General features: G+C 41.1%; 2 protein-coding genes across 3 annotated transcripts in view; one reads left to right on the top strand and one right to left on the bottom strand.

Moving 5' to 3' along the window:
- LRRC17 (leucine rich repeat containing 17) overlaps positions 1 to 7,364 on the bottom strand; it is a 29,303-nt gene extending 21,939 nt beyond the window's left edge. The window contains exon 1 of one of the 2 annotated variants that reach the window (XM_054017711.1): positions 7,275 to 7,364. The gene's annotated coding sequence lies outside the window, so the exon portion shown is untranslated. The remainder of the gene's footprint in view (positions 1 to 7,274) is intronic. The other variant, XM_054017721.1, reaches the window with a different exon arrangement.
- Positions 1 to 17,149, top strand: part of FBXL13 (F-box and leucine rich repeat protein 13) — a 170,380-nt gene that overhangs the window by 94,253 nt on the left and 58,978 nt on the right. Inside the window, exons 11-12 of the mRNA XM_054017732.1 lie at positions 436 to 536; positions 7,205 to 7,334. Coding sequence (XP_053873707.1) covers positions 436 to 536; positions 7,205 to 7,334 — 231 coding nt within the window. The remainder of the gene's footprint in view (positions 1 to 435; positions 537 to 7,204; positions 7,335 to 17,149) is intronic.

The raw sequence follows: 17,149 nt of genomic DNA, 5'->3' as shown, positions 1-17,149 counted from the left end.
CAGTGAGCATTCTATAATTGATGGACTGGTATGAATAGTTAATCAAGCACACTCCCTGGATTTTAGAGAGTTGACTTAAGTTATTGTCTATAGACCTGCTAACTTAGGTCTTGATTCAGCAAAGCACTTAAGCATGTGAATAGTCCCATTGACTTCATTAGGACTTCTTGGTTCTTAGGTGCCTTCCTGAATTGGCGGCATAGAAATAGTCATGTTTACAGTCAACAAAAATAATTCCGGAAACATTATAATATAGTATTTTCTTTAGAGCATTTTAAAGAGAAAATGTTTTTGCTCGGTACTGTTGCATTTAATACTTTTACGAAATTAATTCCGTTTTTCTGCTACAGTATAGAAGAGACTTTAGATACACTAAAATACAAACAAATTCTAATTTGACATACTTTGACAAGTGATTTTTTTATTATTATTCAGGATGAATCAATGAGACTTATATCAGAAGGTTGTCCAGCTCTTCTCTATTTAAATCTGTCATACACAGATATTACTAATGGGACACTAAGACTGTTATCAAGGTAAAAATATCTCCTACATTTAGATTAGTACAAAACAAAAGTCGTACGTACTCTACGAAAATATGAGTTTTAGTTATCATTGCAAGAAAATATAACTTTCTCTGAGTATTTTACAGGTTTCCTTTTATTTTGTAAAGAACTGAAAAATGCCATATATATTGTTCTTGAGGATTTTTCTCTTTTGTTTGTCTTTTAGTGTAGTAAAACATTTACACTGGGTTAGTTTATAGGGCTTGCTAAGTTTTACAGAAACGTGTGAGTTTGCTAGTCAAACAAAGTTCCTTTGGACAAACAACACAGTTGCTCATTATTGTGCAACTAGCTTGCAAGTTTGAGATGATTATGTAAATCTAGGGTGACCAGACGTCCTGTTTTTAAAGGAACAGTGCCATATTTAAGCCCTCCTACAGGTGTCCCAGCTTTTTCTTAAAAATGGGCAAATTGTCCCGTATTTTCTGTCTCCCCTGCATCAGTACTGGCAGGTCCTGCTGCTGACCGGATCCGTGCTCGCCAGCTGCCTGCCCACCAGCAGTGAGTGGGGGGGTCCAGTGGCTGACAATGAGGGTGGATGTGCAAGGCTAGTGGCGGGGTGAAGATGCAGCATGTGGGGCTGGCCGTTCCCTGTGCTGGTGCATCAGCGCAGGCCCCGCTGTGTGCTGGCTCTCAGCCAGTAGGGCCCCGCCCCCCGTCCCGTTTCTGACCAGCACTGGCTGCACGTTGTGAGCTGTGGAGGCCGGTGTGTACAGGCAGGCGCCAGTCAGTGGCCGGTTACGTGTCACCTCTGCTGCCCACCCATCGGCTCTTTATGTGCTCCCCCTCCCGCTGTCCCTTCCCTGCTTTGCCCCTTCACCCTGTCCCCCCAGCCCTACCGCTCCTTCATATCTCCCCCGGCAGGGCGCGTCCCACTCACAGCGCTGTGCGGAGAACCAGCTCCTGGTCGGAGTGCTCAGCTCACCCTCCACCTGGGTGGCAGGCTTCTTCCTTCCCTCACTGCCTCTGTTTGGGCCGGCACCCTAGGAAAGGCCAAGACCCTTCGGCCTGGGGCGCTGGCCGGGAGGAGCCGAGTCCGGCTTGTGCCAAAGCCCCACACAGCGCTGGCCCGGGGAAGCCTCTCTGCCCCTCAGCTAAGCTCTGGGGTTGTGGTGGTGGGGAAGCGATTTCCAGCCAGTTTGCATCCCAACCCTGCAGGCTCCAAAGCAGCCCCTCCCCAGGCAGGGACTTAGCACCCTCTTCAACCGCCCACCCCCCGGGTCCTGCCCCTGGGCAGTGTGGGGCTGCTCCACCTCTCTGGCCGGGTTTGCTGAAGCCCCTGCAGTCAGGTTCTCTAGGCACAATGCATCCTTAGAACTTAACCCCTTCCTGCCTGCGCTGTAGCCGGGGGACAGGAGGCGGCTGGGTTATGTCAGTGGCCAGCAACAGCCTGGAGGTGATAGCTGCCTTTCGACACTGTGTGGGCAGGAAGGGACAAGCTGCTTCCAGCCACTGGGGAGTAGTGGAGAAGAGATGAGCTCTGCAAAGATATGGGCCAGGTCATCCCTTCAACACTCCCCCTCCCCCCACGACTGGAAGCAGCTCCCATCCCTTCCCTCCTGCACACTGCAAAAGGCTGCTGCAAGCCACATTCTGGTGTGAACCCTGACAGAAATCTGGGGAGGGGGGCATGTGAGCCTGCATGCCCCTCTACGTGTTGCCTCGGGAAGATGCAGCGCCAGATACCAGGAGAGGTGGGTCCATCCTGGGGGCCCAGTCAGGCATGGAGGGCAGAGAGCACCGGGCAGGGACGGTCGGGTCGGTCGGTCTCTCTGTGTGAGAGAGGTGTACAGGAGTGTGTGTATGTGTGTGTCACCGCTCCCCGTCTGAATCCTAAAACCTTAAAGATAAGATAAAAATAATTCAGCTACACAGTATTTCTTTTTAACAGGGGCTCAGTCAACTTGATGTTAATTTTAACATTTGTACTGCATCATTCTGATGAATTTCTATTGAACTTGCTTGAATATGAGTAATTTTACCAGGTATCCCGTATTCAGCATAGGGAAATATGGTCACCCTATGTAGATCACTAATCAGAAAAGCAGCAACTTTCTGGTTTATAAAGTACAATAAGCCTTTGTTTTCTTTGGATGGAGAGGAAAACTCACAAACAAAGGGCACATGAATGTGCAGTTTTGAGCTAAAGTATAAGGAGTTACCATCCTATTTGTGCTTTGCATTCTAGTAACTGGTAAAGCTGCCGAAAGTGTATGAAAGAGGAATTTGTCATGCCACGTGGGGTTGGGTTTTTTTACCCATCTCAGTGGCTTAGCGGTGATACACTGCAATGGCAAGTAAAAGAACAAAGCTTAAGCTTTCATCTTGGACTGTCACCTCCCAGGCCAAACGTGAATGCATTAGAAGCACACCTCCTGAAAAAAGACATCAACCCTTCATGTAGCATATCACTGGCCACTTTGGATGATTATGATATTGACAGGTTCTGAAAGCAGCCCTGTCACTTCAGCAGGAAGGTTAATGGCTGTGATGTAAGGTCTTGGGTGTCTGGATTTAAGAGGGGGTGATTATCTGCTCTGAATGTGTATGACAGACTCCGGGAGAGAAGAAGGAACTATAAGTGAGGTTATTATACTGACTACCATTTCCTTTATAATTATCTATTCACCGAGGAGAGATTTTTTTTGTACAGATTTTTTGGGGGTAAAGTTTCAGATACCTCAGTAACATTGTTGTCTAGTGTTGATAGTTATAATTTGGCAGAGGACTAATATTTAGTTTAGATGTGTTCTGTATGCATATCTATTGAGTGAGATGTATTCAGAATTGTTGGATAGTGATTTTTAAAAAGTAGATAGACAGTCAAGCAATATTGTGATTATATGTCCTGCCTACTCTACCAAGTTCCTGTTTTGTCCCTTATTTCCTCAAAACGGTGAGTAAGGCATGGCTTTGCTTGAAGCTATCCGTTTTGACTTTCTTTATGGCATAGTAGTGGGTTTAAAGAAGTTCAGAGGGAGTTTTTTTTCAGATTGTACTTGAATCCAGCAAAGTGCAAATTCCCGTTGATCTCTTGAGCCTACTCTGGGTCTCGTTAGTCTACAATAGTCATGCAGGCACATGCAGAAATAAGGCACTTTGTCTGAGATGTGGCAAAACAATATGCAAAAAAACAGAGAATTGTGTATTTAAAGCAGCCATATTTCCTGAACCAAATATTTCTTGGAGAACTACCAAAAAAAAAAAAAAAAAAAAAAGTGCTGCCCAAAGGATGGTTTGAAAGCAAATGCAAAGAATTCACACTATCCAGGTGAACTGTGATGTAATAGTTATAGATAAACATCCATTCCTGTTGTGGGAGATGTGTGTTCATCCACCAAACTGGAGGGCTGGAGGACCTACTGCTGGGTAGGTCCAGTTCACTTATCAAAAGAAGCAGTAGAAGAAAGCTGAATTATTCCAACAGAGTTGTCTCCTTCGTCGATGGTAGTTGTGCACTACTTCTCTCCCCCTTGAGAAAACAAAATTTGACTTTTCAAGCAGCTCCACATATTCCTGGAGTGTGTTTTTCTCTGTTTGCAAGTATATTTTGAACTTTTGGATTTGTCCTGCAGTAGAGTGATGTCTTGGGAATGTACCAATCAGTGGCAGATTCTAGTCTTGCTTCAGGCAGCCTTCCACCCTGCATCTCTGCACCAGTTTTATTCTTTCTATCATCTGTGGAAAAGCCTATATTTTTTTCTCCGTATTGGCATAATTTTTTGCCTTCTTCTAGTTTCAATTTCTTCATGTTTAAATTTTGAATGTTTTTTCTGGAGTGCCTGCCAGCCTATGTTATCCCAGCTACCCCAACTTCCTGTTACCACCAAAAAATTAGAGCCAGCTGCTTCTGTTAATGTGTGGGCAAGACTTACCCAGGAGTGTGTCAACCAGATTGGTGGATGTCTCCAATATGAGAAACAAAATTTACAAATAAGGTAAAATTTCCTCTTTGTTCGAGTCAATAAAATACTAGCGTTTCATTAACGGATTTCTCTTGCCTTGTTTACAGTGTTTTTTGCTAAAATGTGTGAAAAATGTCAGTAGCTAATGATAATTCTGAATGAAAACTGCCAAATGCAACACTTTTTTGATGAAGACATGTGGACGTAAAGCAATACTGTAGTTCTTTCTGAGATTAACAACATGAGGCTTTTGATAGCACTCAAATTTCAGCAGTGTTTCTAGGGATGCTCAAAAAGTGGCAGCTCACAACAGATACTTTCTTTGTAATTCTCTGAGCCAATGTAGCTAACATAAACGCTTTTAGCGACGGAAATATATGCATCTTGCAATGCTTTCCATACATCTTACTGCTCCATATCAAGGATCCATTATTGGAAAAACCATCAAAAGGAACTGTATTCTTAATGAGCTGGAAACTGGTTGGCCATTTCACATGTTCCTCCTCCACTCTTTCATTCTATCAAGAGAATTCAGCCTCTGAGTTACACAGCTGATTTCAGATGTTGTGACAAGATGGAATTCTGCTTTGTATTTCTCCTCCAATGAAGTTATGTTACAGACCTTACAATATACATGAAGCCTGTCTATCCAGAATAACTATGGAAGATTATTCTGGCAAATTGTTTTAAAACATCACTATGTTAAGTTCTTGATGCCAAATGATAGACTCAAAGTCACAAAAGCCAAGATTTTAGGTTCCATGTCAGATTCAGCCATAAAATAGGATCCAGCACACGGGCAACTGTAACTCCCTGCACTAAGTTAAAGATCTGCAATTTAGTTTTGTGTTACTGAGAAAGTTGTCACCTTGAAAATGTCAGAAGAAAGCAGGAAACACACAGATCATAAAAATAGAGGGCAGAGAAAGAGTTACATAGCAATCTAAAGAAAGTTAGGGTGCCTACAAGAAGTGTTGAGCTGCTACCTGCTAGTAGAAGATATTGATTCCCAGTCTTCAATACAATGGAGCGGAAGCTTTCTCTGTACCTGTCTGAGCTCATTCTGCCTTGGGCAACCAACACTATAGTATCAGAGGGGTAGCCGTATTAATCTGGTTCTGTAAAAAGCAACAGAGAGTCCCATGGCACCTTTAAGACTAACAGATGTATTGGAGCATAAGCTTTCGTGGGTGAATACCCACTTCATCAGAATATATCTGTTAGTCTTAAAGGTGCCACAGGACTCTCTGTTGCAACACTATAGATGGATCGAAGCAAAACTGTCAGAAAACTTCAAAAACATTCTCTTATTGCAGTGTGTTTCGTAGAAACTGTGCCTAGAGGTGTATCCTCTGAAAAGCTGATCAACAATGCTGAGCATATCTACTCTACTTGCTGATGCAGATTATTCCAATATAATGCAGAAAGGCTTGTGCTTCTCGAAAGTAACTTGGCAGTGCTTACATTTCTTTATTAAATATAGAAAGAAACATCTTCCATTTAAAAAGATCCCTGAATTTATTTTCTATTGTCTCTGTTTGATTGTTTTATTTGCCTTTTTTGCTTAATATGAAATTTAATTTTAGCATGTATTTAATGTTTTTGAGCAATTACATTATCATTTTTCCTGTTGCTTTCCAACTTCCTATCCCCTTTTTTTCTACCCAGTTTGATTTAACAGTATGTCTTCTCAATGTACATTCAAAGCATAAAGTAAATTCCCACAACAATGCTGTGAACCACTCCTTAAGTAATCACTTCCAGAGTAGGTATTCCTGCCTCCCTTCAAAATGCCTAGTTTTTGCTGACTTGCAAAACTGGCCTGAGTATATCCCTAAATCTAAATCTCTTACAGAGCAGTATGCCCTAATGCTAATTATATGTTTTGATTTTTTCTGTAAGCTTTCATTTCTGGTAATTATGGTATTGCAATAGTTGTTTATTTCAGTTAGAAATTTAGTTCAGTATAATTTAGAGTCTTGGATATATTATATGCCTAAGTTTGCATAATAAAAACTTGAATAGATTTAGAGAGTATAAATTCATACAATACACTTACAATTTTCCATGTACATAGTTTGCCACTGTTCCTTTATCTAATATTTGGTGTAAATAATCAAGTATTTTCTAAAAATAACTGATTTAAACGTCATTTAGAGAAGACTGAATTCTTTGGTATGTGTGTGCATTAGTTTTGTATCTCTTTCCACTTTAAATTTGTTTTAATAGCAGGCTTTTAAAATGTTAATGGAAACAATTACATGACCACAGAAGGTTTAACAGTATGTTTAATCCCTGTATGCTTTTAAAATCCTTTGATAGAGTTCTGGTTTTCATTTCCAACAGACACAGCTTGTAAAATCAATGGCAAAGTAAATCCTGTACCTTGCCTCAAAGGTTCATTGGCTTCCAAAATATACACATTCACTCCCAACTTCTTACAAAAATGTGTGCTTTTGCAATTAAGTAAATTATCCATAAATTAATATTTATTTGAATATAGTTAAGGATGATATGATATACTGTACAATAGTACTATTTCCAAACAAGTTACAATACTTGAAACAAGGAAAACTAAATTCTTTTAAATTTCAACAAGGAAAGAATCTCAGTTAAAATCTAGCATCCCTTCTTCACAGAACTTTTAGAAAGATGTTAGCTATGGAATCTGATTGCATCTGTGTTCTGTAGCCTACTGTTGTAGTAACTGTTTTTTCTCCTTCTTTTGTAAAGGAGCTTCTCCAATTTACAATATCTGAGTTTAGCTTACTGCAGAAAATTCACAGACAAAGGCTTACAGTACCTGGGATCTGGGAAAGGATGTCACAAGCTCATCTATTTAGACCTTTCAGGTTGCATTCAGGTTTGCATTTCATTTCTCTTTCATGCTGTGAGGAAAGGAATCCTTTCGATGACTGGCTGCATCCAGCACTCATGGTATACTAAAGTAGTACAAGCACTGCAGCAAACTTTTCAGAGGTTTTAAATTACATGACCACAGCTGCTTACATTTTTACTGAGGACTAGCACTATAGGCTTTGGCTCATGTCCAGCATAGTGTCATGTCTATAAACAAAAAGTACTTAATTGCATAATAAAAACAAGCATTATTTTTTGCAGCCTTAAAATAGACTAATTTTGTGTTGTGTTACTATGTATACAATGTGAAATCCAGAGCCTTGAAAATACAGTTTATACCAAGATATCAACAAACAAAAATCTTTATGGGAGAGCTTGCACCGAAATTCCTGAAAAGGAAATCAATCTACCAGTGAGCTTTCTAATACTACTTACAAAGTAATTTTCAGATGAAAACTAAATAATGTGTAATTCTGCAATCTAAAAATGGCTAATAACTTGGGGAGTTTATTTTATTTTCCTGCTAAAATTTTTAGTACTAAGTGCTGAGTATTTCGAAGACTTTCAGATATATGCTATATCCTGATGTATCTTTTCTTAAAGCACTGTAAAATGCTAGACTATGTAGCAGTAATATACCGCCAATATTTTAACAAAGAGCCTCCACATAAATTCTCCCCTATATGATATGTTTGCCTCCTCTTTCCTTCATGGCTCAATATTTTAATAGAACCATTCTGTCTATCCATCTGCATACTTAAATTGTTGTCATCACTGTAGCATCTAAGAAATAATGTGCTTGAGAATCAGGGGATTATGATCCCCATTTTCCAAATGGAGAGCTAAGGGACAGAAAGTAACTTGTCCAAGGTTACACAGGATGCTTATGCTAGGAATTGAACCCACATCTTCCAGTCTACTCCATAACAACCAGACTGACTGTTCTCTCATTAGGCCTAGCTTTAAGGCAAGATAGTAATATCAAAGGAATTATAGGCTGGGAAAAATTATTTAAAAAGGTAGGTGTGGAGATGATATACCTTGAAGCAGTAGGCATTATTAAAAAAAGTTAGATTTAGAAAATGTAAAATTCATACATTGAATCAGAATTAATACCCATATCAAAATATTGCTATAGATTGTATTTATCAGATTGAAACTTTTAATGTGTCAAAGATCATAGACCCTGATCCAGCAATGCATTTTAAATTTCCATGCGCTGCTCTTGCCCTCAGGCACCACTACCCCAGCTCCCATTGGCCGCATTTCCCAGCCAATGGGAGTGCAGAGCGAGTTCTCAGGGTGGGGGCAACACGCGGATCCTCCTGGCTCCCCCCTCCCGCCTAGTACCCAGACCTGCTGCCCACTTCCGGGGTGCAGTGCGGTGCCAGGACAGGTAGGGACTAGCCTGGCTTAGACCCGCAGCACCACTGACTGGACTTTTAATGGCCTGGTCGGCGGTGCTGACCAGAGCCACCAGGGTCCATTTTCGACCGGGTGTTCCGGTCGAAAACCGGACGCCTGGCAACCCTAATCAAAGGCACTATGAAAAACTTGGAAAGCACTTTCTGAAGAACTAATTAACTCATTTCTTGGGAATACCACAACTAGGGATAATTCCAGGATTACTTTAAAAAGAATGGCGTACATTTTTTATTTCTGCACCTATATGTTCCCTTCTCTGAAAGCATCTACTCACCTTAACTTCATCCAAATTAATACCAAAAGTAATAACACTGGTTTACAATTTTTGAGAAGTCGTCTGCTTTAGAGATAAAATGTGCTATTTATTATGTATTTTGATCTGCTGAATTCAAATATGACAATTAAAACAACTGATTGGATACTGTTTCTAAGATATTTAAGTTTTTACATTTTATGTCTATGTATATTGTGTAATAGTAGAGTTTTAACCATAAATTGTAAATCTAGGTCTTTTCATGCGTTTATGGTTGCTTTACATGATAATATTTCACCTGTCCTGTTTATGTAACACTTTAAAAATCAGCAAAAGGGTTATATAAATAAAATTTATTGTGAAACCAAAGGCATAAAACTATTATGTACATAGTTTAATCCTATTCAGTGTCTACTCGGTGCTTCTTGGCTTGTCTCTTGTATTCATTAAATGGAGCATCTCTTATCACTGTCCAGCAATAGTCTGCAAGCATTGATGGGCTCCATTTGCCCTGATAGAGTTTCTCCATTGTTGCAATGTCCTGGTGAAATCGCTCGCTGTGCTCATCGCTCACTGCTCCGCAGTTCGGTGGAAAAAAATCTAGATGAGAGTGCAAAATATGTACCTTTAGTGACATGTTGCAACCAAGGCTTTTGTATGCCTTGAGGAGGTTTCCACCAACAACCTGTAGTTGTCTGCCTTGTTGTTTCCGAGAAAATTTATTGACACTAACTGGAAGCTTTCCATGCCGTCTTTTCCTTGCCACACAGTGCATGGTCAAATGCATCATCTCGAAGAAGTTCATGAATCTGAGGATCAACAAAGACACCTTCCTTTATCTTAGCTTCACTTAACCTTGGAAATTTTCCACGGAGGTACTTGAAAGCTGTTTGCTTGCTTGTGTTTTGTCAATGGCCTTGATAAAGTTCTTCATCAGACCCAGCTTGATGTGTAAGGGTGGTAACAAAATCTTCCTTGATTCAACAAGTGGTGGATGCTGAACACTTTTCCTCCCAGGCTCCAATGATTGTCGGAGTGGCCAATCTTTCTTGATGTAGTGGGAATCTCTTGCACGACTATCCCATTCGCAGAGAAAACAGCAGTACTTTGTGTATCCAGTCTGCAGACCAAGCAAGAGAGCAACAATCTTCAAATCGCCACAAAGCTGCCACTGATGTTGGTCATAGTTTATGCACCTCAAAAGTTGTTTCATGTTGTCATAGGTTTCCTTCATATGGATTGCATGACCAACTGGAATTGATGGCAAAACATTGCTATTATGCAGTAAAACAGCTTTAAGACTGGTCTTCAATGAATCAATGAACAGTCTCCACTCATCTGGATCATGAACGATGTTGAGGGCTGCCATCACACCATCGATGTTGTTGCAGGCTACAAGATCACCTTCCATGAAGAAGAATGGGACAAGATCCTTTTGACGGTCACGGAACATGGAAACCCTAACATCACCTGTCAGGAGATTCCACTGCTGTAGTCTGGAGCCCAACAGCTCTGCCTTACTCTTGGGTAGTTCCAAATCCCTGACAAGGTCATTCAGTTCACCTTGTGTTATGAGGTGTGGTTCAGAGGAGGAGGATGGGAGAAAATGTGGGTCCTGTGACATTGATGGTTCAGGACCAGAAGTTTCATCCTCTTCCTCTTCCTCGTCTGACTCAAGTGAGAATGATTCTGGTGCATCAGGAACCGGCAGTCCTTCTCCTTGGGGTACTGGGCGTATAGCTGATGGAATGTTTGGATAATGCACAGTCCACTTTTTCTTCTTTGACACACCTTTCCCAACTGGAGGCACCATGCAGAAGTAACAATTGCTGGTATGATCTGTTGGCTCTCTCCAAATCATTGGCACTGCAAAAGGCATAGATTTCCTTTTCCTGTTCAACCACTGGCGAAGATTTGTTGCACAAATGTTGCAGCATATGTGTGGGGCCCACCTCTTGTCCTGATCTCCAATTTTGCCGCCAAAATAAAGGTGATAGGCTTTCTTAACCATAGTGGTTATACTGCGCTCTTGTGATGCAAAAGTCACTTCACCACAAACATAGCAGAAGTTATCTGCACTGTTCACACAAGTACAAGGCATCTCTGCTCACTTTGGCTAAGCAGAAATGTGTCCCTTTGCAAAATCAAACACTGACAAATAAGAGAGCACGACACTGTATGATTTCTAGAGCTGATATAGGGCAATTTGTTCAGCAGAGTGATGTAAGCTTCGTTATGATTGCATCATCCATGACTTCTAGGAATAACATGATGCAATTCATATCATGTATGATGCAATACCAGCTTCAGATTGCATCATTCATTGTTTTGCCTAAAAAGCAAGTACTGTCCAAACCCAGTCATAGATTTATTCATAGATCCAGTCAAAGATGTATTTTAGTCATTTCTGGTTTAAATTGAGATACCTTCCCTTTATAACTCACTTATCCTCCACCATTCCCAAGTCAAGGGTCGTATATATTGACCCAATAGCATATCTTGAAAACTAGAGCCAATCAACAATTTTAAGCATCATTTTCGTTCTCAGTGACCCAGAATTAGTAAAGTTTGACTACATTTATTTCAGAAGCATTTTGGCTGTAGAGCAGTGTAATTTAACAATTCCAGATTTTATCTACGCTCAGGGTGCCTATAGAAACTATTTATTGGCTTGCCTCCACCTTCCTTAACATTTTAGGGAAAACTGTGGAGTAACTCAGTATCTTTAGAACTGCAGGGCGGTCTAAACAACAGGTTTGAAATACATAGGTTCAAAATCTGAAGGGATAAATTCCTCTCACTCAGAACTGTTATCTGATTATGAGATAAAAGATGGAGCAGAAGTTTACTTTTAGGGACATTTGAATTGAATCTGTGGACTGCGCTTTGATATACTTTGTACTTGCTAACTGTGGTGGTGTTGGTGAATCCCTGAAAGTGGAATCCTGGAGAAGGGTAGGAGGAGGCAGAAGACCAGCTTTTCTCTACCTCCCCTGGGGTAGCTGGAAAGTCATATTTCTATGAGGATTTGGGGATTTTTTGCTTAAGAAAACAGGAGTGCTAACTACCTTCCCTATGTGAGCATGTATGAGTATGGAGTGTTCTCTCTTTCTTCTCCTCATCAGGAGGCGTAAATAGGCCTTCTCATTTGCAGTGTAAAATGGGCCTTCTGAGGTTAGTGTGAGGTGGTCCTGCTATATGTAGCATCAACCCAAATGTGTATTATGTTTAATCTGAGAAGAGATCTTTTTGATACAGACCTAAATGAAGACATAACAGATTAGACATATTGGAGATTGTGGTTTGTTTTTAGGAGAAACTGCAAGTGGATTGCTATTATACTATAAGAAAATTTGGTGAGGGGATAGTAGAATTCTATATAAAGCCTGCTCTCTTAGAAAAAATGTGAAGGTTGTGGCTGTAGACCTCAGATACTCCAGGATTATGAATTGAGGAAGGGGGCTTGGATATTTTGCTAAATAGTTAATTACAGAATACCGCTTGTTTTTCTCTAAGCAAAAATAAAATGTACAGTAGTTTTTTAATGTTACTGATGAACTAGAGACTCTTTATTTGATCCATTCACATAGTCCCTCACTCCCTTCTAAACTCTGGAATCTATGAAACCTGGGAAGATTTATGGAGTCCTTCATCTTTCTGAGGTAGATTAATTGAGTTCCTTGCAGTTTACTAGCTGAGTGTCTGCATGAGACCTTAAAAACTAAGGTCCTGTCTCCTCTATATGGATCTTAAAGATTCCATGGTACTTTTAATAAAAGTATAGGGATTTTGTTGTTGTGTCCTGACTAATACTTGTCCGTTCATCCCATTGTTCTGTGTTTCCATTGACTCCCACTCTGGAGGTTCCTGTATGTATATAGTTGATAAATTGCTTTGGGATAAAAGGCTTTACATAAATATAAAATATAATTGATGTTCTTTAGAGAAAAATCTTGTCACTCAATTGATAATAAAAGGAATGAAATATACAAACCAACTATTCCATAGAATAAGCTTTCTTTCATTTTCAAAGTTCAGAAAGAGAGACAGTTGGGAAAGAAGCCAGAATAATATCTGCAAGTAAGGCAAATAATAGAACAGATCGTCACTAATTAATGAACTGACAGTCCCAACCAAACTTTGTTAATGGTATATGTTGCTATATTGACAAAGATAACAATCTGTAGCTTTCTCCTTATATCAGCTAATGTCCACCAAGCAAATTAAGGGAAGCGTGGAGTAAAGAGTAATATTGCCTTGCTAACAGCAAACTGTCGAACAAGTTGTGCAGAACACCAATAGATCTACCACTGACCTAAAAGTTAAACAAATTCATTACAAAATGGCATGTACAGCATACTGGATACCTGTTAGAATGAAAAAGCAGCAGTACTGTAAATGAAAAAAAAATAGAGAAGAGAATGGAAATCTGTTGTACAAGATATGGAAATATCCTATAGCAAATTATTTTTGGGAGGGAATAATAAGTAGAATATGTATTGTTTCTCAATAGCTATCCAAAATAATACAAAAATCTTTGTCAGAGGACCTTAACACTTTCATAAAAATCACAGGGCAAATTCTTGCTACAGTATAGTACATTTGTTGCTTAAGAAAAGGGAGAGCCAACAGAAAGCATCCTCAATGGCTGGTAGCCTATAAAACATTTGGGGGCCTCTTGGCTATGCAGTTGTGGATTATACACCCATTCCTTAGGGATACATGCCCTTGGCAGTGTATTGTAATGCTTCTTTTAGGCACTGCGTGATTGACCAAAACTACTCATGTCCCACACGCAAAATTACATATTCCATGTAGGCCAGTTGTCATATATAAAATCACGGAAAAAGCTGTCAGAAAACTCACTGAGTCTCAGGGCAACACTGGATACATGTCTTTCCTGGCTGACTGATGATCAGTCACCCTGGGATAGTTTTGGCACAGTCCAAAGACTTCCATGTGGCTGACAGCTGTATTTTGGAGCTTAGACAGCAAGAAATGAGGAGTCCATGAAGCTAAAGATTTCTTCTCCCTGCTGCTGCCACAAACCAATTGGTGTTTTTTTGGTGGGAAGATTTTTCACTATCAGGCTCAGTATTGCAGAAATGGCAATGTACAAAAGAAATGAAAGTCATTCATTGTCATATTAGATTGATTTACCTAGCCAACTCAGAAAAAGTATTTTCAGTTAAATAAGAGGCAGGAAGATTTTCAAGAAATTTGAGACCAGATTTTCTCCTGTGCCAAGATCTGGTCAGCATGTGGGGGAACGAAGGTGGCATGTCAAAGAATAACTCATTGATTCTCAGACTGCAACTACCTTATCCACAGTGAAAGTTAAAACAGCCTGGAGGTTGTTTTAACTTATATTGGTTGGCTGTAGTTACTAAGAAATCATACGCCAGCTGAGAATTGGTCAACATCACTCTTTCCTTCCCCAGCATGCTGTACTGTACACTGAGGTGGGGGTGAGCGTGTTGGCTTAGGAGTTGGCTGCACCAGTTTTATGACCTCTATGAGTTCCCCCTCTACTACCCCCACCATTTCCACAAGGGAATTCTCAGCATGGCAGCTGCAGCTAAGAAATGCAGTATTAAGTTCCAGTTACAGGCTCTTGAAGAATCTCAAACATAAGGGGGTCTATTAAAGACATTGAAATTCAAAATAAATTGACTATGCAATTGTTTTGTGATTCTTTATACAACATTTCCCACACATAGTGTTCTGTCTCTTAAGAGTGACCAGATATTGGTTCTTCTGTAATAAAAAGTACCTTTTCAATATGTAGTTGGCAGATACTGTCCAAAAATAAGATTTATCTGATATATTTATTTATGAGAATAAGGCACAAGGTGTAAATATGTATAATATTGCAGCAGGCCCTAAATGTGGACTAACTAAATTATTCTAATCTCCTTTTAAAGCCCATTTCACAGCTGAATTTCCTCAGCTTTGTGCCTTACAGCCATTATTCCACAGTTAAAAAAATACTTTGTCAGAGTTTCTCCCCCCACCCCCACAAAAAAAGTTCTGAACGGTGATCTTATTGGCTGGCTCAGTATAATTGTTTTTGGCTTTGTACTGAGTAATAAACTCAACTGCTGCTATTTGTAGTATCAGCTTGCCCTTGTTCAGAAAACAATGTTTTTCCAGAGAAAGAGATTAAAAGTCTTTTCAGTAATAGTTTAATTTAGTGAAAAGTTTATTGAACTTCAGAAACTTGTGGGCTACACCCATGCTGCTCTTACCCATCTGCACAGCTAAATTTGAATGCTCCTGACTACTGTGCCTAATTTCTGCAACCCTTTTTGTGTCTCTTAGTGTCCAATTCTCAGTTCAGCATTTTCTCCATTCCTCCATACCCTGTTCTGAATCACAGTCCCTTCCCAGCTGCTGCACATCCCTTGTTGCTACAACCCTCTCCACCTGCTGTTTTCATCAGTACTATGTGAGTTTCCAGTCCTTATGTCCATCATCTGTAGCCTCTCTTCATCCTTAATGGAGACTGTTTGTCAGCATACCACTTTTCCAGCTCCTCCCCAAATCAGTCTTTGCTGCCCTTACCAAACCTTCATTGCCCAGCTGAATTTCTGACTTCTCTGCAATAGGTTCACCTCTCCTAATGTCCTCTTCCCCCCTTCCCACCAGTGACGGATGAAGGCAGAGACCAGCCCTTTCCTTCACTGCTCATATCTTCCATGCAGGTGGAAGTTCTTTGCTGAAGGGCAGTTACTGGGAAAAATTCCATCTCTCTTTTAATGTGGGGGTGTCAGCTGAGCCGGCTGAAGGCAGTCTAGCCTAATGGTCAGAGAGGGCATCAGGAATTGACAAGTAGGGTCAGAGCTGGAATCAGTAGTCAGAAGCCAAGGGTCAAACCAGAGAGCAGGAACTGAAGGTAGAAGGCTAGGAGGGATTCAAAGTAAGGGCAGGACAGAGGCAAGTCTGGGAGCAAGGCAGGGGCAGCTGGAACAAGGTTGCACAGAAACAGGCACAGAGGTGGATGTTAGCATTGAGCAGCCAGTGAACTGCTGCTGGCCCCCACAGCTACAAATTAAAGCTGTGAATGACAGCCTTCTGTTGCTTGGGCCATCCCCTGGAGTTGAGAGGCAGGGTGCCCGGAGCCTCCCCCCCTCATTTTTGGGCGTCTGGGTGAGGAGGATATGGAACTTGGTGAGGAGGATAGGCGGTTACACAATGGCTGCAGCAGTGGTCTTTCTAGTTGCCTTTCCTGCAGCTCCACCAGGAGCCTCATCATGTCCGTTTGCTCCCCCATTAGCCTCAGCATCTCCTCCTCGTATTCCAGTTATGCTCACTGTATGCTTTCCTGGCCTCTGCCACCGAATGCCTCCATGCATTCAGCTGTTCCCTTTCAGTGCAGGAGGATGGCATGAACTCTGAAAACATGTCATCGTAAGTGTGTTTTTTTCTCCTTCTAATCTGCGATAACCTCAGGGATGGAGTGGATGTGGGGAGCCTAGAAGCATTTGCAGCTGCGGGGGAGGAAGGGGGAAGGGAGAGTAGACTTTAAAGAAGATACATTTCTGAGAACAAAAGGAGACTCTTTCACAGTGAATCAAGCAGTTCACAGCAAGCAGCACATGTGTTTTAGGTACAAGGTCACATTTTGCCTTTTATATTGAGCACCTGTGTATATGGTGACACATCACACACGGCTGGGCAACAGAATTCGGTTTCCAGGCAGCCATGGTAAGCCAAAGAGTACGTGGGGTTGGCTTCTTCCATGTTCATAACATGTGGGAATGGTTTCAAACTGCAGCGCCCTCCTTTCCCTGAGCAACCAATGCTGGTTGTGTTTGGCGTTTAAAAGGAGGGGCTGCGGTTTTGGGGTGGATGTGCAGCACACCCCTACCCCAGCATGCCTGGGGTCTAATATGTCGGGGATCAGCAAACAGAGGAGATTACTGTTCCCTTACAAAACTTCCCTTATTTCAACCAGGTGACCATGAATGATATGACTCTACTGAGGCTGACACAGAAAGATAAAGACTGAATGTTGCATGAATGTGACCAAAACCCAGGACCATTCGCTGCCATGCTTTGTGCTGCAATGATTCCAGACCACTTGCTACTGGCTTGGTGTGGTAAAGTGTCCTACCATGGAGGACAAAATAAGGCAGCCC

This window comes from Malaclemys terrapin, chromosome 1 (assembly GCF_027887155.1).
Source record: "Malaclemys terrapin pileata isolate rMalTer1 chromosome 1, rMalTer1.hap1, whole genome shotgun sequence".
NCBI lineage: Eukaryota > Metazoa > Chordata > Testudines > Emydidae > Malaclemys > Malaclemys terrapin.
Note: the sequence above shows the minus strand (reverse complement) of the source record. Positions and strands in the feature narration are given on the sequence as shown.